The sequence below is a fragment of the Simochromis diagramma genome, unplaced genomic scaffold (assembly GCF_900408965.1).
Source record: "Simochromis diagramma unplaced genomic scaffold, fSimDia1.1 OVJJ01000514.1, whole genome shotgun sequence".
NCBI classification, from domain to species: Eukaryota; Metazoa; Chordata; class Actinopteri; order Cichliformes; family Cichlidae; genus Simochromis; species Simochromis diagramma.
Window position 1 is genome coordinate 2,709,331 of NW_024387346.1, and position 24,296 is coordinate 2,733,626.

Here is a 24,296-nt window from a genome sequence, read left to right on the forward strand (position 1 = left end):
TAATGATTTACAACCAGTGTTAGGCAAGTTACTTTGAAAAGGTAATAGGTTACAGTTACTAGTCACTTCTTCAAAAAAGTAACTGAATTAGTAACTGAGTTACAATATCATAAAAGTAATTAATTACTAGGAAAAGTAACTATTGCGTTACTTTTAAAAAATGTTTAAATATGTAAAACAACTTGGATCGCATCTTAATCAAAGTTATTAAAATAATAAAATATAAATTACTAAAACATACTTGAACATACTAAAACATATATGCAACTGTCTGTCATAAAACTAAATATATAATTGAAGTAAATAAGCACCTAACAGAAATAACTAACAGGAAACATTAATATATATGTATACACACTATTCAAATGTTACTGCGATAATTTGACAAAACACCAATCAAATAATATTTTATAACTGTAGAGGGAATTATTTTTAAAAAATTTGTAATAAATAATACAATAAAACATAAACAGGCTGCAACTGGCTATCAAATAAGTATTAAATTAAATAATGCTTTTTAAGCAATGTATTACAAAATAAATGAGCCAAACTGTAACAGCTTTAGAGAACTCTGGCTAAACAAGTGTTTTCTTCAATGCAAAAGTAAATAGTTGAGGTGATTTCAATTTAATACTGAAAAAGTACACTGTATAATAAAACTAAAACATTTTTATAAGGTATAAAAATGTAAACAGGTAATACAAAGTGTCAACTCCATGGCCATTTACAATCTATTTGAAGTTCTTGCAGTAGATGTATATGTATGTCCTCTGCTTTTTTAAGACATGACGAATTCTTATTTGCCACATCCACAAACCCCTTACATCCATTCATCCTAGCCATTAAAAAAAACCAGTGGTTGTATATCAAAACAAGGAGCTTCTCAAATTTCTCATCAGAGAGCCTGTTCCTCTTTGGAGAGAAGACAAGCTAAACAGTCCAAGGCTAAACAGTCTTTCTACTGGGGCGCTGGATGGCGTGGCTGCATTGTATCCTAGTGAAATATTCTTTATCAGTGTATATCTATTCAGAGAGTCCATTCCATGTGATTGTAATTTGAAATAATCTATAACTTGACTTTCTAAAGTAGCAGAGGTGTCGCCCTCATCTTCAAAGGAAAAAAAAGTATCCTCTGTGGCTGAGTCTGTGCTAAGTTGGCATGCTGGGGTGCTGGTAACTGCTCGCTGGTCTTTGTCAAGGACAATGTTCCATCACTCTGCCAGCAGACTTGCCTCGGCCTTGTCCTTCCTTTCCTGTGTCTGCAGCCAACGTAGTTTGAACTTGGGCAGAGTCACAGCAACCAACAGAGCATCTTTACTTTCCAACAAATCTGCAAATCTTGTTTTGATTTACTGAAAGTAAAGTATGTAAATAATATATTATACAACCTATCTATACACACAAACACACACACCACATTATATATCATCTGCTTCTTTAAAAATATATTGCATTTGACATTATATTTTTCATAATTGTTCTTTTTAAAGTTCTTACTGTGACGACTGTCTCTGGAAGATTTTCAAGAATTTGCAGGTCACTTCTCAACTCCAGGGTCTTAAACATCAATGTCTCCAGTGTGGGTAGCAGTATCCCATAAAAAGTGTTGTCTTCTCCCTGAAGAATGTCCAGGTCCACTGTAAGTGGCCTCATGGCAGTGCAGTACTCCCTGATGAACTGATGTTCCCGCTCTGTCATGGCTGTCAACCCAAACTTGGAGAAGATGGTGTTCAGCTCAACCAGAGAAATCTCACAGATTCGAGGCAAGGAATCATAAAACAAATTCCATCTTGTAGTGCAAGGAACTAGCAGTTTCTTTCCAATAATGCCATCCACTGTCTCTGCAGCCACTGTTGAACGACTGGCCTTGTTCCATAACCCTGTTCACTTTGTGGTAGCACTTCTATATACTGCCTTTGTTTCTGTTTGTGAAAGTACCCACTTGTCAATATCATTACAAGAAACAAGACTTAATGTGTGCAATGCACATCTGTGGTGTGGCGGCAGAGTGATCATCACACCTACATTATCATCATTGTCATTATCATCGCCAACACTGTTTGTAAAAGTTACCTCGTCCTCATCATTCTCAGAGTCATCCTGCTAAACTGGCTGGTACTTTTTGAAGGCCTTGACAAAATTAGAGCCATTGTCCATCACAGTTGATGTTATTTTGTGGGACATGCCATAGTGTGAGTGAATGTTGTCCAACTCAACAGCAATATTATCATGCGTATGGCGACCCTTGAATCTTCTGCTTTCTCTATCTGCATGCTGTGTGGATTTATCCAATGTACTGTTACACCAAGATAGCTTTTATTACATCCAGTCCAGATGTCTGCTGTAGTAGAGACATATCGTAACTCATTAAATGTCTTTTTCAGCTCGACATTTATTTTAGCATACTCGGTGTCTATGTATTTGGAAAAAGTCTTTCTGCATGGTGGCCGACCCCTCCTCTTGCTGGTATCTTGGCAATAAGAGACTTGAAGGAATCTGACTCGACTGTTGATAAAGGCAGCATGTTCTCAACGACATACCTGGCTATCAATTTGTTTAATTCAGTCTGTGTCACAGTCACAGATGTTTGTGGAGAAGAGAAATCAAGATTAGACTGCTTGGATTGCGTCACTCCATCTCCATTGCTCGCTGAGCTCATGTTAGCCTCACCTGGGTTTGAGCTGTGCCTGCTAGCATCAACACCATCATTCTTGGCGACCAGTTTTGTTGAAGCATGTGACGTTGAGCTTCGTAAGATTTGAATTGCTTGTAACTGATGTGGAAAGGCACTTTGTTCCATGGCATAGGCTACATTTTACATACAGATTCTTGCCTTTTATCTCTTTGAGTGAAAAAATGTCTGTACCTCCACTTAAAAAAATGCTAACTTCGAATTATCCATTGACTTTTGTTACTGTGCTATCTGTTTGTATGTGAACATCTGCCCAAGTCTACCACTGATTGGTTTTCCAATGACTACCTTACTCTTACTCAGCCAATCAGCAGCACTCGTGCGATTCTTTTCCCCCTCCTACCTCCCAGTAAGCGGAAGACAGACGGAAAAAATAGTATTGCATCCGCACCGCATTTTTCTTGTTAGTAACGGTAACGGTGTTGTAACGATGGAAATAGTAATTAGTTAGATTACTCGTTACTGAAAAAAGTAACGGCGTTAGTAATGGTGTTACTTGTAACACTGTTATTCCCATCACTGTTTACAACATTATATTAGGCAGAAAACTTAACAAATAACTCAATGAGGGCACTGTATCATGTTTTGAGGAAAAAAAAACTTCACCTGCTTCATTCAACTTCTGCTGCTCCTGGGAAAATATCATATTCACCAAACCACATATTAATCACGTCTGTCAAGAACTTCTCCAATGCAGCACCACAGTCAAAGTACTTGCAAACAAAGAGGCAATTAAAATGAATGATATGTTGCAGAAATGTTATGTAAAGTTGTGATTCTCTATTATATTTATTTTGTATTATTGATCTGTTGTTATTCTTTTAGTATGTCTCCACTGTTATTCCCTTCTATTCCTGGCATTAAGATGTTCTGTATATACTTGCTAATAAAGTTTTGAGGAAAAAATATTTCCTGTCAATGCAGATGGGAGGAGAAAATGGCAGCCAAGGTGAAAGTCCTTTCAGCCTCCATTTAGTGTTGAGAGCAGAAAGAGGAAAAGTGGAGCTGAGGCAGGGTGAGTGCTAACGCAACATTCTTGTTTTTGTGCTGTCAGAGTCTCCTCCAGAGGCTTTGACTTTTACCAACCTGCTATTGGAAAGCAGCTTTAGTTCTGAATAACTTGTCTATTGCAATAAGGTTTCTTTTTGCTCCATCTAGCCTGCTGTTTCCTATAGAAAAGTCCTTTAGTCTACCTACAAATGTGATATGAGGACAGCAAGAACAGTGCAGGCGTTCTGTTTTATGGTGATCTATTAATGCTATAGTGCACTAACATTATTATAAAATCATTTAATATCAAAATCAAGGAATAACCATCTAAATATTAACAACTGCACAATATAGTGAGGTAAGACAGAAACAAGTTTAACATACTACTACTACTATTACTACTACTACTACTACTACTACTACTACTACTACTAATAATAATAATAATAATATTAGATAGATAGATAGATAGATAGATAGATAGATAGATAGATAGATAGATAGATAGATACACTACTACTTCTGGGTTAACCTTGGATTTTCTGTTCTTTGACGGTGGTTCACTCCTTGCTGCTCCAGAGCAGGTAATACTCCAGCTCTGTATAAAGATCATTATAAAGATTTTTAACCACCATTAGATAATATCTCTGATGTAGCTGACCCATGAAATGCCCCTTTTAGACTGGTCAGATACTGCCAACACCACCCCTTTCCTATGAAAGTGCAGGGAAAACCCTGAGTTAACATACAGAGTTGATGACCAAATTCATGAGACCATTTATACTGATCTTCGCATTAGAGCAAGTGAATCCAGATCCAGTTTGCTATTTGTCCTCAACACTTCAAACCAACACCCAGGATGTAAGCAAACGAAAATACTGAACACTGATTGAAGCCCAGATTGACTCTTAGTAAAAGGAAAAACAACGACAACAACAACAACTCAGGAAACCCAATTCAAGGCGTTCACTTTCGGTTTTCGTTTCGTTTCAGATTCAAACTTAATACTTATTCTTAGTAGCCGTACCACAACACAAAGTTTTCTCATCGTTTAATATTCGTTTTCTTCTTTTATCGAGACCTTCAGCGTGTCCGGTGTTCGAGATTAACTGGATTCGCGGATCAACTGGTGACGGTTAAACAGAAATGCGGTAGACTTGCTTTTCAGGAGTTGCTACCGACAAACAGGGAAATAAACACTGACTATTTCATCTGTGAATAGGAGTGGTGATTTCTAGAGGTTTGTTTATAGCTATAATTAGGTATTTCTTACCAATGAAGGCCAAAAATAAATACACAATACAATTTCACTTAGTTTAAAGGGTTTTTTTGCATGACGCCACAACGAAAAACGCAAAGTTACAAATGTATTGTGCATGACACGGGAATAAAAACGCGGTGACAGAGATGTGTGTCTGGTTGTAGTCTATGACACTTGGCTACAGGTGGCAGTAGTTGACTCGACTCTGTTTGAGTGTACACAAACCAAACTGCACACTTTAGTTGTGAACGCTGTGAATCGGAGCAACAAAATGCGGAGGAGTAAAAACGAAGACAAGATTTTCCAGATCGTTGGCTCTTACCGTCGTGTGAACTGAATCGGTGTGGTGACGTTTGTTTGGCGTTTTCGCGGTCGCCTCGTGCATGAGAATATCACCAGGTAAAGTCGAGACAGTTTTTACTATTTTATTGGTCAAGACCAAAAATGCTGAGATATTCAATTTGTGTTCTCTAGTTGTGAAATGTGTTGGGCTGCGTTGTAGTTATTGTTATTTAACTGAAACGCAGTATTTCAGTTGTCACCACAAGGTGGCACAGTTTCGCCGTGAAGGTACGTGACCTACGTCATCACGCCACTGACCAAGTGAGCCTTGAAAGAGAGGATGGACTGTGTATCGGTGTTTAAAACTTACGGATATTGTTGACTCCGTCCTCATTTTTCCTTCGAATTCATTGCTTTTGATGCTGCACTGCTCAACATATCCTCACACAACCTCATAAGTGTCACAGATGAAATATTCAGCTGTTATTTCCTGGTTTGTCGGTAGCAGCTCCTGAAAAGCAAGTGTACCACACATGGGTTTGACCGTCTCTCGTTGCTCTGGAACGCTACCCGTCCAGGTGTCGTGTCAACCTCACGGTAGATATCCCCGAGAGAATTTGTTTCCCCTGCGTGGCGAGCACGCACTGGGCTTTCCAAATCACGGACAAATAGTATCCGTCATTCTTGATTTTTAGTTCACAAACAGTTCTTATAACGAATGTCTGCCCCTGAAATGTTGGAGGTTTTATTTCTTTATTCAGTAAAGTTACAGGATAATTATCAGGAAAAATGTGTTGGTTTGTTGCCCTTTCGGGGATTGAATTGAATCTTCTTTTTTTTTTAAAAGTACAACAACGGAGAAATAAAAAGAGACAAACAAAGCAAAACAACAACAACAACAACAACAAAAAGCTTTCATGATCAAAAAGGAGCAGGAAGAAGCATAAACTTATTTAATCCCACCCCCTTTCCACTACTCAGTAATCAATAGACTACACCCTTTCTTCCTGTTTATGCCCGGACCATCAGAAATACCTCATAACAATTACATTATGTGTTGCATGTATTTTTTATTTCTTATGTTTGTAATTTATATATATATATATATATTTGTGTGTGTGTGTGTGTGTGTGTATTTAACAACCCCAGTAACAAAAGGGGTAGTAGCTGATCACTGACTCAGTAAATGGCTTAATGGTGCCATATTTTGCATTTGCACTTTGCTCATAGGTATGTATGTTTGGCAGGTCAGTTTTAGGTTTAAATGTGGGTGAAAGACTCGTGTTTATGATGACGACTAAAAAAAAAAAATTAATTAAAAAATATAATTAAGTAATTTGAGTTGAAGCCCTCGTGATGACCCTATACATTTGCATGAACTGGAGGTTTTTAATCCTGACTACTGGCAGGCACTGATCTGCATTTTTCTCTATTCCGGCTTTGACTTTAAAAGCAAACAATCACCATTTCAGGTTTGGCTGTACTTTCGCATTTTCACTATAGCTCAGAGAACTGTAGACAACTCACTTCCCTTCAGACTAAGACTGCAGCAATAAGCTGGTGACCAAAGTCACAAGGAGGTTTTTGTCAGCTGGTCAAGAATACACATTTTCTTACACCGACCTGTGTGACAGCGGGCTTAGTCACGTGATCCTAAATGAATACAATAGAATACAATGCCTTTATTCTCACTATACAGATGTACAATGAGATACAGAGAATCTCAGTGCAAACATGTGGGGGGCTATATACATATGAACAGTATTTACAGAAAAAGTATAAAAATGTGCAAAAATACAATCTGGTAAAAAAAAAGAAAGAAAATAAATATGTAAATAAATAGAGTTATATACAGTTTGGGTTATTGGTGGTTTATAGAGGGAAATCCTTGGAATGGGGGGTGAAACTGTGTCTTCAGTGCATGTGTGAGTTCAGGGTGGTTATGGCTTTGTGCTCATCAGCCAATGATCTTATATGCTGCCTTTACTACACTACAGTCTCACTTTGTCCAACTCAGTGCAGCTGCCGTACCATGCTGTGATGCAGTATGTCAGCAGGCTCTCAATGGGCGAGCGGTAAAAGGTCAGCAGCAGGTTAGAGTTCAGTTTGTACTTCCTGTGGACCCTCAGGGAGTGCAGCCGCTGTGGGGGAACTGGTGGGCACATGCTCTCCTCACCTTGCCAGGTACTCTGTCTGGACCGGCAGCCTTCCTGGGGTTCACTGACAGGAACACGCATCTGACATTGTGTTCTGTTATAGTGAGTGGAGTGGTGCAGGAACCAGGTGAGGGTGAGGATGGGAGCAGGGCTGGAGCAAATTAGGGCTGCTGTTGTGGTGTTTCTAAGTGGGCAAAGAAGCCGTTTATTTCCTCTGCCAGCTGCACTCTCAGGTTGGTCACTGTGACTGTCATATATGACAATAATGACATACAAGTTAACGTGATGTTAGTGGTCATGTGTCTGTAAAACCTCAATAAGGAGTCTCTCTCTCTCTCTCTCTGTGCCCCTCTCTCTTTTTTGTACTGGCACCCCACTTGTGTTTGGAGTAATTTATACTTTTAAGATGATACTTTATTACACTATTTGTTTGTTTGTCATCATCTTCTCTCTCTGTCACTCTCTCACTCACTCTGGTGCATGCTGGGAGTTTGGTGGTGGAATGTCACCGTTGTTGTGTCTTTGCATCAGTGTAGCTTATATCAAAGATGCAGATATAGGTTAACTCGTGAACCATTAATCACTTTGACTAAACAGATAATAAACAAAAGTGAAGTGTCCATGCGCAGATCACCAACAAGAAATTCCTGGTGAACAAACTGTGTCTCGATTGTTGGATGTCAGCTGATCAGGGTCTTTGGTTGAACATTCAATATTTGATCAGTATGACGTCTCCAGTGTCCACGTCAGACGTCAGTGGTCCACTTCTACTGACTGTCTAGGTGTCCACTCGTTTCTCAATAATCACGTACTAACACTTGTTGTCCTACATCAAAACTCCTTGGTGTCTTGCTTGAAGGTGTGCCAAATTATTTATTCTGCATCTGCACTTCGCTTTGTAGATTTGATTGAAGGAGGTTGTGACAAAGTGGGTGAGAGTATCACTTGTCTATATTCTTAGTTAACATTCTTGTTTTGATTTAACCATATTTCATATATAGTCTGCCATAGGCAAACATCTACTATCCCGGGTTTGTTTATGTTTTGCACTTTTACAGATTATATAATATAAGATCTTGGTTTAAATCAATTCCTACAAGTTTGTTAAGTTAACATGTTCTTTAGTGATGGCCTGCTTGAAGCTGACGCTCCGGTGCCTGTGTCAAAAAAAATCAACTCACTGCTTCAGAAGCACTGTGTCGAAGCTTGATTCGTTTGGCCAGAGTCACGTGATCAGTGACGTCCGAAGCTTCATTTACAACCTAACTGCTTCGGTATCTGATTCAATGGTTTATAAGCAGGTGAACCATTCGCGAGATTTGTGGAGCGTTTTGATGGTTACAGATAGTGAACCACTGATATTTCTATTGAGAGATTTGGAGCCAGCGAGGAATAGAGGAGTTTCTGTTGTGTGGGAGTATTTTTAGTTGATTTTGGTCAATCGGGTGGGTTTTCCAGCTTTGTGTTCTTATTGTTTGCTTTTGTTTTGTGCGTGTTTATTTTATCTGACAACGGGAAAAACTTCAAATGTCAAAAATCTGCTTTTCATAATATAAATATCATTAAATAACTTTAGAAAGACTTCTGTTTGACTCTTTACATTTAATGTTATAAAAATATATATTTTATGTTTTAAATCATTTTAAACTGTTAGTCTGCAAAATGTGCAGCAATTTAATTTATTTATTCTCTTTAGGTGATAGTTGGTGGGGCCCAGTTAGAATGTATAACTGCATCTCTACCAGTTTCTGTGCACTCCAGCCTCCTCTGTGCCATGTGAAGGGATTTTCCTTAAGTCAGGAGAAATTATCTCCACGAAAAGGAACAGGTTCGGCCATCGTGCAGTGGAACAAATTTTCTTCTTAAATACAAATGGAAAAGGGCTACCTTAAATGCATCATGTTTTTAATTTGCAAGTTTATAAGCATTTTCCCTTTCCAGTTCACAATCAATTCTACCCCCAGGTCAAAAATATGTATAGGAAAATTTCCCTAATGTAATATTATTTATAAATACACCCGTCTAGCGATTAACTGCATAAGTACATGGAGGCGGGACCTCACAGCAGAAGCCTACTCCATAATGTGTTGTACATTATTATATGTATATTATATGTAACGTGGTATTTTTCAATTATTGTATTTACCAACATCAAGAAGTCACAAGCAAAGAAAGACCAAACCATGGTGCATATTTAAACAAGGAAAGTTTACTGGTCAAAATTATTTATTAAAGTAATAAACAACATTTTTGTCACCCCAAAAAATACACGTTTAAAGCAACACAACGGTGGCCCAATATCAGACAGAATTCCACTCTGTAGAGTGAGCAATCATTACGAAGCAGTTGGTTTTCTTTTGTGGATTCAAGCTGCTCTTCATATTTTTGGCCACCAGATGTCACCAGAGAGGATTGTATTGAAAAGCTCGGAGTAATGAACCGTTTTTCAATACAAGCTTCAATGCTTCAGAAAGCTTCATTTGGCCATCACTAATGTTCTTTATTTCAACTGTTAATTTGTATTGTTTAGAACTTACCTTACCTACCTGTCTTCCAGAAACAAAAGGAGGAAATGTAGTTTTACTTCCTGCTTTATAGCTTCTGGGTTCATCTGAGGTCACAGGAAGAGACCAAGTGCAGAAGAGGCAGAAGAGGAAGAACTCTTATAATTTAATAAAGTTGATTTTAGAGGGTTTATGAAGAAATAGATTTATTGTTGTAATATGTATTGATTACACCACAGAGTTTAGGTTGCCAGTAAAGAGGAGTACTAGAGGTTTGAATATAATCATGTTCATCTTACCTACCTACTGAATGGAATAGTCCAGAGGAGAAATTGTTTGGTTAAGTGGACTATTTAAGCAGAAGAACTCAGGTGTTTCAAGAAAAAGGTTCAGGTCAGTGTAGCTGTGTGCAGTTTGACCTTAATTTCCGTTGATTTAAGTTCAGTTATGTTTATTTGAACTGAGTTAATTATAAAGTTGAGTTTCTTATTTGTTTCTTTGTAAATATTGTTTGGGTCACAAAAAATGGTGAATAAATCACTTGCTACACTGGACAGCATCAGTCTCCTGCACTTCTTTGACCGCTTAAGTCAAGTCCTACCACAGAGGTCTATATGAGTGCTCAGGTGTCTGATCATAAACAGCATTGCTGATGTTTAATATGTTGTTACATGAACAGAGTTTACGAAGAAAGTTGCCCACGTTGTGTTGCAGAGATGTCCCCTTTTCCTATTGATTTAATAGATTTTTTTAAAGGTTTGTACAAACCTCTCTGCTAACCCATTTGTCACTGGATGATGTGGTGGTGACTGAAAGTGTTTCATGCCATTCTTCTGCATGAAAACACTGAACTCATCAGAACTATACTCTTGGGTGTTATTGCTCACAATTTGCTCAGGCAGACAATTCCTGGAAATGCTCCTCAAAACAGAAATCGTTGTTCTGCAGTTGTAGATTTCCTGGGTTTGATCTCTGGCCATATTGAGTATTAATCTACAGCTATGAAGAACATGTAAAATCAGCGTGCACTCTCTGCCAGGATGCATATGGCCACTACCAAGTATATAGGGGCCTATGAGAGGGCATTCTAAATGTTATGGCATCCTGAGCAACCCACATAACAAGCAGGTTTGGCCCGGATGCAGTAACAAGCCGGCACTGCCGACTGACTTCTGGCATGATAAGACATATGTCATCCAGATATGGGCCAGGCCTGGCATAGATGGCACTGTCTATGCCAGTGGTTCCCAAAGTGTTTTTGCTAGGCCCCCCTTTGTTTTACAAGAAAAATGTTCGCGCCTCCACCCCCCCGCGCGCACAAACACATCCTCCAACCACACACACACCCATATTTTGTTTTCAACCTCCATTGCGGTTTATTTCACACCTCAAACATTTAGTAAACAATTAAGCAAATACAAGTAATTTGCAATAAATTACAGGTAGTAATAAAATAAACTACTAACTCTTTTACACTATGTCCACACCTACACGGGTAATTTTGAAAACGCAGCTGTTTCGTCCACATGTAAACAGCGTTTGGAATCACCGAAAACTGAGATTTTTTAAAACTCCTTTTTTGCGTTTACGTGTGGATGAGGAATACAGAGTTCGACACGGAATGTCAAAGGTATGTTCCTTTTTTCACGTCACGCTGTGCGCCACGCTATTGTTTACATGAGATGAATTGCAGAATGGCAGATAGAGACAAAATACTGTTAATCTGACTATCTGCAGGTTTTACACGCTTACATACACACACACACAGTTACTGTCCCTCCATTTACAAAGGCAGAGGCGTCACGGTGCAATTATTTTACGTGTAGTTGGTTTTTTCCTGTGTAATAATATTCTACATTGCTATCAATACATTTTTCATAAAATGTCTCTCTGTGCAAAATGGGTTTAAAAACATAAACAACTGTTGGATACTGTTTGTCCGTGATTTGAACCAGGGGAACAAATCGTGGCAGGATCAGCCTGATGTTATTTGTATCCCACTGTAACTTTACTGTATAAAGAGCTAACATCTCCAAAATGTCAGGAGTAGTTAGTTATTACAACAAGTGTTGGTGAACTAAAAATCAAGAATGTAGAATACTGTTTGTCCGTGATTTGGACAGCCCAGGCATGCGCCCGACGCAGGGGAAACCAATTCTGCAGGGGAGACCTACCTCGGCACTTGTGCAGGTAAAACCAAAGGGAAGATATGCTTCACCATATTTTCTAGTCTTTGGCTTAGAAAGAAGTTGGTTTGGAAACATATTCAGCTATGCTTCATCTCCTGCTTTACGTTTGTGTGGGCGCCCCGTGCTAGCAGTGTCCAAGCGTTTTTGTGTTGATAGTTAGGAACTTCCTACTTAACTCATCCGCGTCCATTTGGAGATAGGCCTGTGACAACATCTTTCCACCAGCTATAGACGAGAAGACGTCCTCAATTTGTGCAGGGGGTACTGCTCACTTAGAAATCTATACATATATGCACACCTCTACTTTTTCCTTCCTTGATCATTAGAACAGTAGGTTTAGCTTAGTCACTCCAGTCTACCTTTGAGAGAATACATCTATTTTTGGCATCTATTTCTGCACACAGTGCATATGGCACCAGGCGCACTTTTTGAAATCTCAGTGTTGCATTACTATCTAGTTCAATTTTTGCCTTTCTGTTTACCAAAGTTTACCAATACCTTCTTGAAGCACCTGTGCATTAGCATTTAAAAGCAACGATAGTCTTTAGTTAGCACTGCTGTTGGATCTCTTGGGCCTGATGAACTGTTGCGAGCTTGAAATGTGAGCCAGTCAAGCTGGATTTTTTTGGAACCCTGTACATCCAAGAAGACCTTTTCAGCTGTGTATGTTTTTAACATGACTGAGGTCTTTTCTAAGGATATCTTAGAAAACAGTGTGTTGAAGTCAGCCGGAGAAATTCCTGACAAAGCTGAGCCAGCTCCATTTTCAGGTTTACACCAGACTTCTTTTTTGTTATCCGTAATCTTTTCCCGTCCATTTCCGTTATGCTATGAAAATCTAAGCATGATAAGTCATCTTCATCTGTATTTATGCTATCAGAATTAGCTGCATTCTCTTGCAAGTACCTTGCAAGTACACCAATTAACTTGCACTTGTTTTTCTTTGCCCTTGAAACTTATTTTCAGATTTTTGTTTCTGTATGCTCTCTTTCTACATGCTCTTTTTATGTGGCCTTGTTTCTGACACTTTCTGCAGGTTTTTGTCCTTAAAAAGACGTCGGAGCGCTTTTGAAAATATGTGGTGTCTTGATAAACTGAGCAGATATTTGAGGTTTACACAGTTACATTCTCGCCTGAAAATATGCTAAACATTTATTTTGTGACCGAGAAAGAATATTAAGAGTAATATTAAAACTAACTAGCTGCCGCCATTGTTGGACACTGAGCTGGGCTGCGCTATGAATTCTGGGACACAGCTTCTTCTTCTTTGGGGTTTAACGGCAGCTGGCATCCTTGTACATGCAGTGCTGCCATCTTCTGTTTCAGTCTGTTATTACACTCTTAAATCCTGCTACTTATTCCTGCATCTTTTGTGATCTTACAAAGCTTCAAAAGACGCATCGACTATTAAATCAGTCATCGACGATTTTGATAGTCGACGTAATCGTGACTAGTCGACTAATCGTGGCAGCCCTACAGGTAACAGATTAATTTTGTGGGTTTTTTTTGTTTTTTTTCATTGACATTAGGAATCATTGTACAATACCATCAACTTCAGCTATTTGTTACTACATATATTTTTCCTTTTTTTTTTTCGGTTTTTAACAACTAAAATATCCATACAAAGGAATGAAAGAAGAAAAAAAGAAAGGAAAAAGAAGCAAAACAGAAAGAAAAAATAAATAACTAAATAAAAATACAAAAAAACCCAAAAAAACTTAGCCTCATATTTTAGCCTTACTTGGCAAATATGAATGCTTTGTGTGCTGATAAACTTTTTTGCATTTAGTGTTTTAATGAGAAGCCTTATAATTGTAATTTTGTCTGTTTGTTCTGATACGAAAGCAGGCATTCTTACTTTTGTTTAATATTTTTATCAAACTTTTAATAATTTAACACAAAAACAAAATACTACAAACAAATCCACAGAACAGAAATAGAACCAAACTCAGCAGCCAAACAGTCTGTTGTCAGTGCAGGTTGACAAATGCCTCAGCTCGGATGGGCTGATGCGGTTTCTCCTCTTAGTTAGTATCTGCTTCTTCTTTAAACTGCAGTCAGATGCTGCTTTGTTTACGGGTGTCAGTCATATTTATGTGTTTCTGCGACGCACTCGGGCTCTCCTCCTCACCGCTGTCTACCATCTCACTCACTGACTGAGGGGTAGTGATCCTGAAATATCGATGCTTTCATTACCAGTGTTGCAGGATCAATTCCCATATGAAAATATCAATGTCTAATATGATTAAACTTTTTTAATTTCTAATTTTTTTGATTTTTAATCGTAAATATGACATACAGACAAAAGTAAACTCTGCAATTAGCGGGATAGTCGGCAATACTCTGTTAATAGGAACTAAAATGGCCTTCCGTCTCTCATTTATGTCCCTGCTGCAGCTCCGCAGGAGTCTGAGCCAATGAGAAACCGAGGCACAAAACATTAGACCACAATTTCAGCATAGAAATCGATGTGTGCGATGTATGTGGGAAGGCAGTTAAGTAATGTGGCAACACAACAAACCTTGTTAAAAAAAAAGTGGGGACCCGGCTCTCACTCGATGGGGTTGGCTCTTCTGATTCACTACAGAGCTGATGCTTCTGCTCATGACACATCACTACTGGTCATGGCAGATGGCTGCCCCTCCCTGAGCGAGGCTCTGACGGAGGTTTCTTCTTGTTTAAAGGAAGTTTTTTTTCCTTCTCACTGTCGCCAAGTGCTGGCTCATAGGAAATGTTTAATTGTTGGGGTTTCTGTGTATTCTTGTAGAATATAAAATATAACACACCTTCAAATGATTGTTGTTTGATTTGGTGCGATTATATATTAAATTGAAAAGAGCAGGCCCTTCCTCAGGAGAGGTACCGCTATGAACGTATGTGATGAGATGCTGTTTTTATTTTATCAGGTGGGATATAGTGGCAGTGTATGCATTAAGACCATACAGCAGGTCCAGTGCTGTGTTTTCCTGTTGGGACAGGTGACATAGTGGTTGTTAATGTTCTTTCTATTTAGATGTGGTTAAAATCAACAACCCAAACGGCCCTGAAATGCTGAGTTAGCAGGCATACTACCATGCAATGTCTAACTAAAAGTAAAACAACAACAACAACAAGACTTTCTTTAACAAGTAACACAACCCAACAACTGGTGTTACACTTTTACTTCAGATTTCCAGGGAAAAGAGTGCCTAGAGTACTTTTGTGTTCAGTTAATATACTCCTTTCGTTTGAATTATTTTTCATACATTGTAGATGTATTTTCTATTTTTATATTTTAGATGTATACACCCACACAGAATGAGTACTCTTTGTGTAGTCACATCTGTGTCACATTTGCTGTTCTACCTAGCAGCATCTATATTTAACATCAAATTGTGATATTTCGCCCAGCCCATCGCATTCTCTTTAACACTGGTTGCTTCACATTTCCTGTTAAGAGGGCGGAGTTTCGCCATCCACATAGTGTTCAGTGTAACTGTCAGCCAGCTATCAGAGCTGAATCTTCCTGCTTCTGGTAAGTTGCGCTTTTTCAAGAAATTGTTTCTGTTTGAAAATAGATTTTTACCTCTAATGAATCATGTCACATTTTATTCTGTTGCCTCTTCTTACATTAAAAAAGCAAGTTTATTATAGAAGAACAAAATGAACTTTATAGTTTATACCATCAGTGAAAAACTGAGAAAATATTAGAGAACCAGACTAATGTAATGCAGCCACACCACTGCTTTGTGACACTTAAAGTTATAATAAGCAGCGTGCGGAAGAGAAGCTTCTGTTTCTGGGGGGGAAGTTGACTGCTTGACATTTTTCTGAGAAAGGGTTGCACAATTTTTTAACCGGGTTTCTGTGTCAGTGTTGTATTAAGTGGAGTTAATACAAAGCTGTATCATCACCCCCTCCTGTTTTCTGCATCATATGTCAGCTTCACAAAGGAACTATCTGATTATTTCTTGTGCCTGATGATAGATACATGCACACAGAAAGAGCAGCAGTTAAGTCGTAGCCTCCACATGTCTGAGTGTCATTTAAATGAAAACACATTACATTAAGCTACATTTGCTGCAACTAGTAACAACTAATTCCACTGTGGCATCTTTGACCGTAACATAGGAATGTTATGATCACCGCATCTCCTGAGCCAGAAGTGACTATATTGAATCGATTACATTTAACATTATTACTAAACAGAATCATGTTTGTTGTTAACAGGTTGGAACTTTTCTCCAGCTCGTTAAATACAACAACAGTGACAACACAGGAAGAAAGAAAGTCACAACAACACACTTTCTTAATCTTCGTTAAATGACAGACTAAGAGCAGTTCATATCAGTATCAGTGCCTTAAAATCTGTCTCGTCAGTCACCTGGAGAGTTAGAGTAGAATCTTCTCGAATAAAAAAGCGGTTAACACAGGGTGAGCAATAAAGTTCTGTTCACGGAAGTGCATTGTAACGTATGCTCATGATCAAGTTTCCTTTTCTTCTGCTCATGTTATAATCTAATATAATGTGAGCTTTTCATGCTCTGTGTGTGTGTGTGTGTGTGTGTGTGTGTGGCGTATACACTTTCAGTCAAGTTGTTTAATTAGCACACAGTAGGGCTAGGGCCAGATGATGCTGCATCACGCACTGGATTCAACTGGATTTTAAACTGTAAACACAAAGTGTTCTGTCTGTGTTGAATTAAGTCAAATGATAATTTGAGGCCTTTTGTTTCAGACTAAAATGATGCTCTATAAGGCTTTAGAAAAAGTCTCACACACCACCTCAGTCTCTCCAACCTCATTTGTCTCATTTGATAAGGTATTTTTAGGCTGGTGGAGTCAGTCATTTATAGACACATACGAGAGAAATGCTTCCTTCTTTCTCATGAGCACTTTTTTCAGAAAGCGGAAGTGAAGTGAACTAACACTTCACTCTTCCCTTTACCTTTTATGGTGTGGAATACTGACACATTTCGCAAAACTGGGTGGTTTGTGGTTGAGTACAGGAAACCTTTGCACTGGGTATTATATTTGTTAGCTCTGAAAGTTGGGTGTGTTACACATGTCAGCATGGTCTTTAATGTAGTCTGTGAGTTAATGCTGCTGTAAGGACACTTGTAAAATGTTTCTTCTTGTTACAGCAGTTACACGAATGGTTAGCTGAATATTTGTGTATGTGTTTTGTATAGTTTTTCTCGATAAGCCATTTTAAATCAATGTTGTCAAACTGTACACATGAGCAAATCCTCGCAGCAACTTGCCAAGATGTACTGCAGCTACAGACCTGAAGGTGGTGCTGTTGTCTGTGCTGCTTGTAGCATTCAGAGCTCTTCTGTTCAGATGCTTGAAGACAAAGGAAAGGTTCATTTATCAGAATCCGAATACTTTAATAATCCCTAAAGAAATGATGTGGGTTACAGTTGGTCCAAGAACCAATTAAATAATACAATATATTACAGAGTTTACAAAGTATAAGAGCACCTTTTTGGAAATAATAAGAGATATTTGGGGCGTGAGCAAATTCATGAGGAAGTATTTTATAGGATCTTGTTAGTTTTGTAGTTGTCCTGTGTCTCTGCCTTTATGAAAATTCTGCAATTTTAAATCCGCTGACTGTTGTCTTTTTCCAGCAGAACATGGATCGGTGTATGCCATTACTTCTTCTCCTGCTGATGGGTAGACATGGTAAAGCATAAATACTACATTACAATATTTATTCACAAATTTATAAACCTTATCAACCTTTACCTTTTACTTAATGTGATGTTTAATAAAATGACTGCATGTGTAAAATGTACGTTTGAGCGGTTTATGATTTTGAGGTTGTCAATGACTCTGTAAACATGATATACATGATACACTTTTGGGGGTTTCTTTCCAGGGCTGTGCCAACAAGAAGAAGTTTGCTCAAAGTCACTGATCAACTCCTGTGATGACTGTATAAAATCTGGGCCATACTGTGCATGGTGCCAAACACTGGTGAGAAAGAAAGTTTATGTAAAATCTAAATACTGTCTCTGTTTTAGTGCTAACGTGAGCGTTTTATCTACAATGAAAAGCTGTCCTCTAATCCACTGCTGAACCCGTGGTAGCATGTCAGTAATTACCTGTTATACCATTAAAATACATATGTAGAAATACACACTCGTGTGTTTCACCTCAGTCGCAGCTGAGTTCATTTTCAATCCACACAATAGACCCTCAAGTCTTCTAATTAGTTGATGTGGTTTCCATTCTGTCAAACACCACATGCTGCTTCACACTTCCTACAACCAAGTTTGATTTTGCTTCTCAGGTTATCGTAGGTTCACATCCAGAACTTATTGTAAGACTGAGCCACTGCCAGTACATTAGGTCAGCTTCCTTTCTTACTATGATGGCACGTTTTGTTACTTGGGTGACTATTAGATATTGGATATTTCTGCACCAGAGATGGAGTGCATCACATTCAGACTACACTGTGTAATCACTAATTCCACTAATTTTAAGTCCAGTGTCATGCTCTTCCTGGTCCTGCCGTTACATCAGCAGATCAGCAATGTAACATACCACAGTTTTCCAGCCCCTCTTCAGGCTTCATGTGCTTGAAAAGTTCTGGTTTTGAGGTAATCCAAGATGATAGTTAAAGATATAGTAAGACAGTGTAAACTGTGTAATTGAATTTGGGTACTTAATGGTGGAATCTACCAGAACCCCATGTTGGCATCAAGTTCACGCAACACTTTTGCTCTGCTGGTATGCACAGTTTACAGTGCACATACTCTTTCAAATCAGATAGATCCTCACACAAACTTAGCTTTTTGTTGTCTTTGTTAGACACAACCACCATACCCACACACATGGCTGATAACGCCCAGGTTTTCCATGTTCTAGAGGTTTTCCTTACCCTTCCCAGCAGTGTAAACCTCGTGAAAACTTTTGGAAAAATGGCATATCCCATTAAAAAAAAAAAATCTTACAGTTATCGTACTTCACCAAGGCTGCATCAAAAACCACATTTTGCTAACTGGCTGTACCCATAACAAGACTTTGTCCAGTTCTAATATTACACTGGACCTGGCTTTATGAAAGGGGAGATATGAGAACAGTTCCATGATTCACTGTGATACAGACCATTGAAAGCAGTGATAAATATATATGACAAGTGGTGCAGATCTTAGAAATGTTAACAATGGTTTTTCAGTTTCATGCTATAAGCTGTGTGGATCTAAACTCAGAGGTCAACTATGAAGTTTTATGCGTTTTTATCATTAAATGGTTATTTTGTGATAATACAGATCAGGCAAACTTTTGTGCTTTTATAACTTTTATAATAAGTGGTGATTGTAATGTGACTGTGATATTGTCCTGATGGAGCTCATACTGTACATTACACTCACTACTATAGTGAGTGTAAACTGCTGGAAAATGTTTTTCCTTTTGACTTGAGGATTATTGACAAAATTGTTTTTAAACTTGGGCACAAGACACAGATAAGTGATATGTATCAAGATTTATTATGAAGAAGAACTTTCTTTTTTGTCTCCTTCCCTTCATGCAGAATTTCACCAAAGATGGAGAACAGGATGCAGTGCGCTGTAACACCAGAGCTGAGTTGATCAAAAGAGGCTGCAAAGAGAATGAAATCATCTCCCCTAAAAACAAACGAAACATTGCCAAGGATGATCCTCTGTCTGCATCTCAAAATGGGCAAGTTGTCCAAATGAGGCCTCAGAAGATTGACCTTGACCTGCGACCTGGTCAGTGGAATCGGTTAATGTTGCCTACAATATTAAGTGAATGTCAGGCCTGGTTTCTCACAGATTCATTCCAAGCAGAAAGTGCTTATAAAAATTGCATGAACTCACTCTATCACAACAATCTGAATTATGTGTCTGTATATATTACTGGTGCCTATGTATGCTGTGTATGTACTATTTACAGTTCATATATCATTCTACTGTATGTATGGGGGGGAGTAGCCTTGGTTTTGCCTTTATTCATTTCCCTTTTTTTTTAACTGTGTTTGCAGGACTTCCAGTTTCATTCAATGTTTCTTTTAAGGCAGCTGAGGGCCATCCAGTGGATCTCTACTACCTGATGGATCTGTCCTACTCCATGAAGGATGACCTGGCAAATGTCAAAGTACTAGGAACAGATCTTTTTGCTGCACTGAGAAAAATCACAAACCATGCTAGAATAGGTAAAAACATTACATCATAATCTCCCAACTTGGTATACACAGATTTCACTAACTGTGGACAGGAACTCCAGCCAAAGAGCAACGAATGAACATTTAAATCCAAATTAGTCAGTGTCTTTAAAACTGCTGTAATAGTGCATTAGTGCATCAGCTGTGGACTGTAGGGCTCTTCTGCTGTTGGATTCATGTAACATGTACCTCCTGCTTTTCAGTAGCTAAATATGGCTACAGAGAGCTTTTAATTAACGACACAGTGGTGTTCATTCATTAGGGAGGAGGTTGTCCTACAGAGGTTTGTGCTCTCCCAGTCACTTTTGGTATGAATGGAAACTAAGTCAGAAATTAATTTCAAGTCCATTGTCAACAAAGAGTTAACACAAAATGTATTATCTTTTCTGCCCTATACTGTTGCTTTTTAGTATGTTTTATAAACCTTACTATTTCTGTAATTCCAGGGTTTGGTGCCTTTGTTGATAAAACAGTCCTTCCTTACACGAATACCAACAAGGAAAAACTGCAGAAGCCGTGTGATGAGAACGACCAGCAGTGTCAGCCTGCCTTTGGCTACAGACATGTCCTTAGTTTGACACCAAATAAGAATGACTTCGAAGCTGAAGTGAAAAAGCAGTTTATCTCTGGGAATCTGGACTCTCCAGAGGGGAGTCTGGATGCCATGATGCAGGCGGCTGTGTGTGAGGTAAGACCTCTGCTGAAGACCATACAGTGCCGTCCTTTAAATCACACATCCCTTATCATTGATCTGGTGGCATCTGAACAGGTCGGCCTCTGTTCTAAATGTAAATGATGGTCGCTTTTAAATAAAGTGTTAATTACAAGCTTTCTTGGTCAGTCATACATACTGATCTGAGTCTAACCTGCTCACCACAGAGACAAGCACCACAGTGCAGCAGACGCACAAACACATATACACACACGCAGTGGTTAAACTTCGTCACAGTCAATGCTCACAGCTCATATAGCCAAACATGTAGGCCTCTACTCATTTATGACTTGTCACATGTTCTGAAAAGTCAAAGCTAACAGACGGGAAACAGGATGAAACAATGGAGTTCCATCCAGCCAAACATGGCTCACACAGCAGTTATGTTCATAACTAAATGTTTTAGACAAATTAGATCTAGATGTATTTTTCTCAGGGTAAAAAAAAGTAAATACAGCTTTTTTTTTAGCCAAAGTTGATTTTGACAGCATTTGACTGGGTCTTAATGCTCCCTGATATGTTGTTCAGGACAAAATTGGTTGGAACAGCAACAGCACTCGGCTGATTGTGCTTACCACTGATGCTGGATTCCATATGGCTGGGGACGGAAAGCTGGCCGGTATACTGGAACCCAATGATGAAAAGTGTCACATGGAAAACAATCTTTATGTCAAGAGCACTGAGATGGTATGTATGGAATCATGTGAGTTTTGTTCAGCTTCTAAGAAGAACATGGATCAGATTTATAAGCATCCAATGTTTTCCCCTCTCTTTTAATTGTTTTGAATAAGGACAAAAAAAATCAGACTGCACAGAAAACAATGATATAAAATCCATACTTGCATTTATATATACGCTGACGCCTCACACACACATACATATCACTTTATTTTCTTTTTCATCTCTTCTCCACTCTCCAAAAATCTCCAGGACTACCCCTCTGTTGGACAGCTAGCTATGCAGTTGGAAAAAAACAGGATTCAGACGATATTTGCAGTGACACAAAATGTTGAGTCTGTGTACAAGGTAAATAAGATGTACCTTTCATTTTCTATCTGCTTGTGGGGCAAAAATAGTTGGACTCTTGACTGATTTTACATTTCATGTCTTTCCAAGGAACTCTCAAAGATGATTCCAAAATCAGAAGTAGGAGTTCTGTCATCAGATTCCAAGAATGTTGTTCAGTTGATTGAAAGAGCCTACAATGTAAGTTGACACATTTTGTGATGAGTGGAATATTTCTAATGATTTGGAGGTGGGTTTTTTTTCTCTCTCTCATTATCTTTACCAGACCATTTACCATCTTTTCAAATTCATGACAGGCATTATCCTCTAAAGTGACCATAACTCATGACAATCTCCCTGAAAAAGTGAGAGTCGTCTACAGGCCGATATGCAGCCATGGAGAAAAAAGCGAGAAAGAGGGGGTTTGTGACCAAGTGCATGTGGGAGATGAGGTCAGTGTTCTTTGAACTTTTCATAGTCACATGTCACCCACATGTCAGTGAACATTGAATGATTGATCTGGATGGGTGGTCCAAGTCTTGGTGGCACCTATTTTGTAGCTCAGAATCTTTAATTCTCGATCCTTTGGGTGGCGCTGTCACTTGGTAACACTGCCCTCTCTGCGGTAGAGTATCACTTCCTGTTCCTATTCCAACACACAGTGGTGTGTTTGAGTAGCTCATCTGCATAATAATTTAATTTAATTAAAATTTTTTAGATAACTTTTTATTTCATAATAAAACCTTAATGTGCTTCATCCGAAGCACACTCTCTGTGTACTCGCTCGCTAATTTATAGCCAAAGTTTTCACTTACTGTGTCTTTACTGTTTTGCTAGCTTAGCTCGTAGCAGACTCGCTAGCAGCATGGCCTCTTCACCTGTCCGTCCTGCACTTTCCTGCTCATTGTCTCAGATGTTTAGTTACTCCTCGGCCTCCTTTAGCATTAATGATACTTTGACCCTCCAACCTTGCTGAGGAGATCTGAAAGAATATGATATGGAATTTTTAACCTTTTCACCAAGTCCAGGATCCCACAGAGTTTTCACCTAGTTGGGAGAGTACTTTAAATGGTAGGTGGGCTGAAGACATCCTTCTCAGATGCCCTTTATTGCAAAATGCTTACTTTTTGCACAACCTACTGCCATTGTTGCACTTTTCTATTGCACTGTTGGTTCAGTATCATTCTGTTCTGTCTGGTGTTGCACTGGTTTGTTGTTGTTTTTTTTCTTGCAATTTTTGCACACTTGCACTTTATGTCATCCTGTTGATTGACTGCCATATATAGCAACATGGTCTTGGAAGCACACAGTACAGTACTGTGTACTGTACCACTGCACATGGTTGAAGTGACAATAAAGCCACTTGACTTGACTTGACCTTCGAAATGGCTTTTTTAAATAAAACCAACCAAGCTAACTCCTCAGCCTAAACTCTAAGGACAAACCCAGCCATGCTGTGGAAGAACTTTGTCTCAGTCACTTTGTGCAGTATTGTTTTGGTCAGTACACAAAAGTCATTTTTGTGATTTATCATTGATAAACAATTAAATTCAGACCCAATTATTAATTTCAATTGCCTGGTGTAATAAAAACCATTATGCTGAGGTGGTATCCATCCACACGATAAACCTTACTCATGGAGAGTAACTTAGGTAGTCACTCTTTATTAAAGTGGTCCAGATAGACCAGTATCATTCTAATACTGAGTACCATGGGCTGACTCTTAACAAGACAGTTTAAATCAAGTTGAAAACCAAATTAGTGCATGTACCTGCAAGATTTAGACCACGTGGGCAGAACAGCCAAATGCTGAGAGCCAATAATGTTTAAAAATGTATACACAGCTCTTTGGGTATCATTGATATATTACAGGGCTCTAGACTAACTTTTTGCCACGGTTGCACATGGTTTTATTTTTTACAATTATTATAGATGTTTTAAGGCTGTAAAACCCCTCACTACACACTTTATACACTTTTCTCAGACAGGCATGAACATTTTCACACTTTTCTCTCTTGTTTAAACACAAAGTTCAAACCTTGTAGAAAAATAAGTCCAGTATTATAGAATGAAACCAAAGGCTCCCGCAGGTGACAACGTTTCGTCGACCTTGTTGTGTTTGTTGGGGAGAAAACTTACAAACATACAGTACAGCACTTCAGAGTCACACTGCTAGCGATGTAAGATTTATGTAAATTTGACAAGCTGAACGCATTCTGTACTGTACAGGAGATATGGCACGAGATCAATTGACAATAGTCTACAGCCAATCAGGACGCAGAACACAATGCGCTGTTTAAAACAAAAAAAAAACTGCATGCAAAATTGCACA

At 38.6% G+C, this 24,296-nt stretch overlaps 1 protein-coding gene across 5 annotated transcripts in view; it reads left to right on the forward strand.

Moving 5' to 3' along the window:
• Positions 1-3,652: 3,652 nt before the first annotated feature.
• Positions 3,653-24,296, forward strand: part of itgb2 (integrin, beta 2) — a 30,047-nt gene continuing 9,403 nt past the window's right edge. Inside the window, exons 1-10 of one of the 5 annotated variants that reach the window (XM_040006779.1) lie at positions 3,653-3,707; positions 17,690-17,741; positions 17,938-18,035; positions 19,597-19,795; positions 20,068-20,238; positions 20,694-20,935; positions 21,488-21,646; positions 21,890-21,985; positions 22,076-22,165; positions 22,282-22,416. In XM_040006779.1, coding sequence (XP_039862713.1) covers positions 17,693-17,741; positions 17,938-18,035; positions 19,597-19,795; positions 20,068-20,238; positions 20,694-20,935; positions 21,488-21,646; positions 21,890-21,985; positions 22,076-22,165; positions 22,282-22,416 — 1,239 coding nt within the window. In that variant the 5' untranslated portion in view covers positions 3,653-3,707; positions 17,690-17,692. Of the gene's footprint in view, positions 3,708-5,093; positions 5,343-15,517; positions 15,589-17,686; positions 17,742-17,937; positions 18,036-19,596; positions 19,796-20,067; positions 20,239-20,693; positions 20,936-21,487; positions 21,647-21,889; positions 21,986-22,075; positions 22,166-22,281; positions 22,417-24,296 lie in introns of those variants that run through there. The other 4 variants (XM_040006775.1, XM_040006776.1, XM_040006777.1 and 1 more) reach the window with 4 other exon arrangements.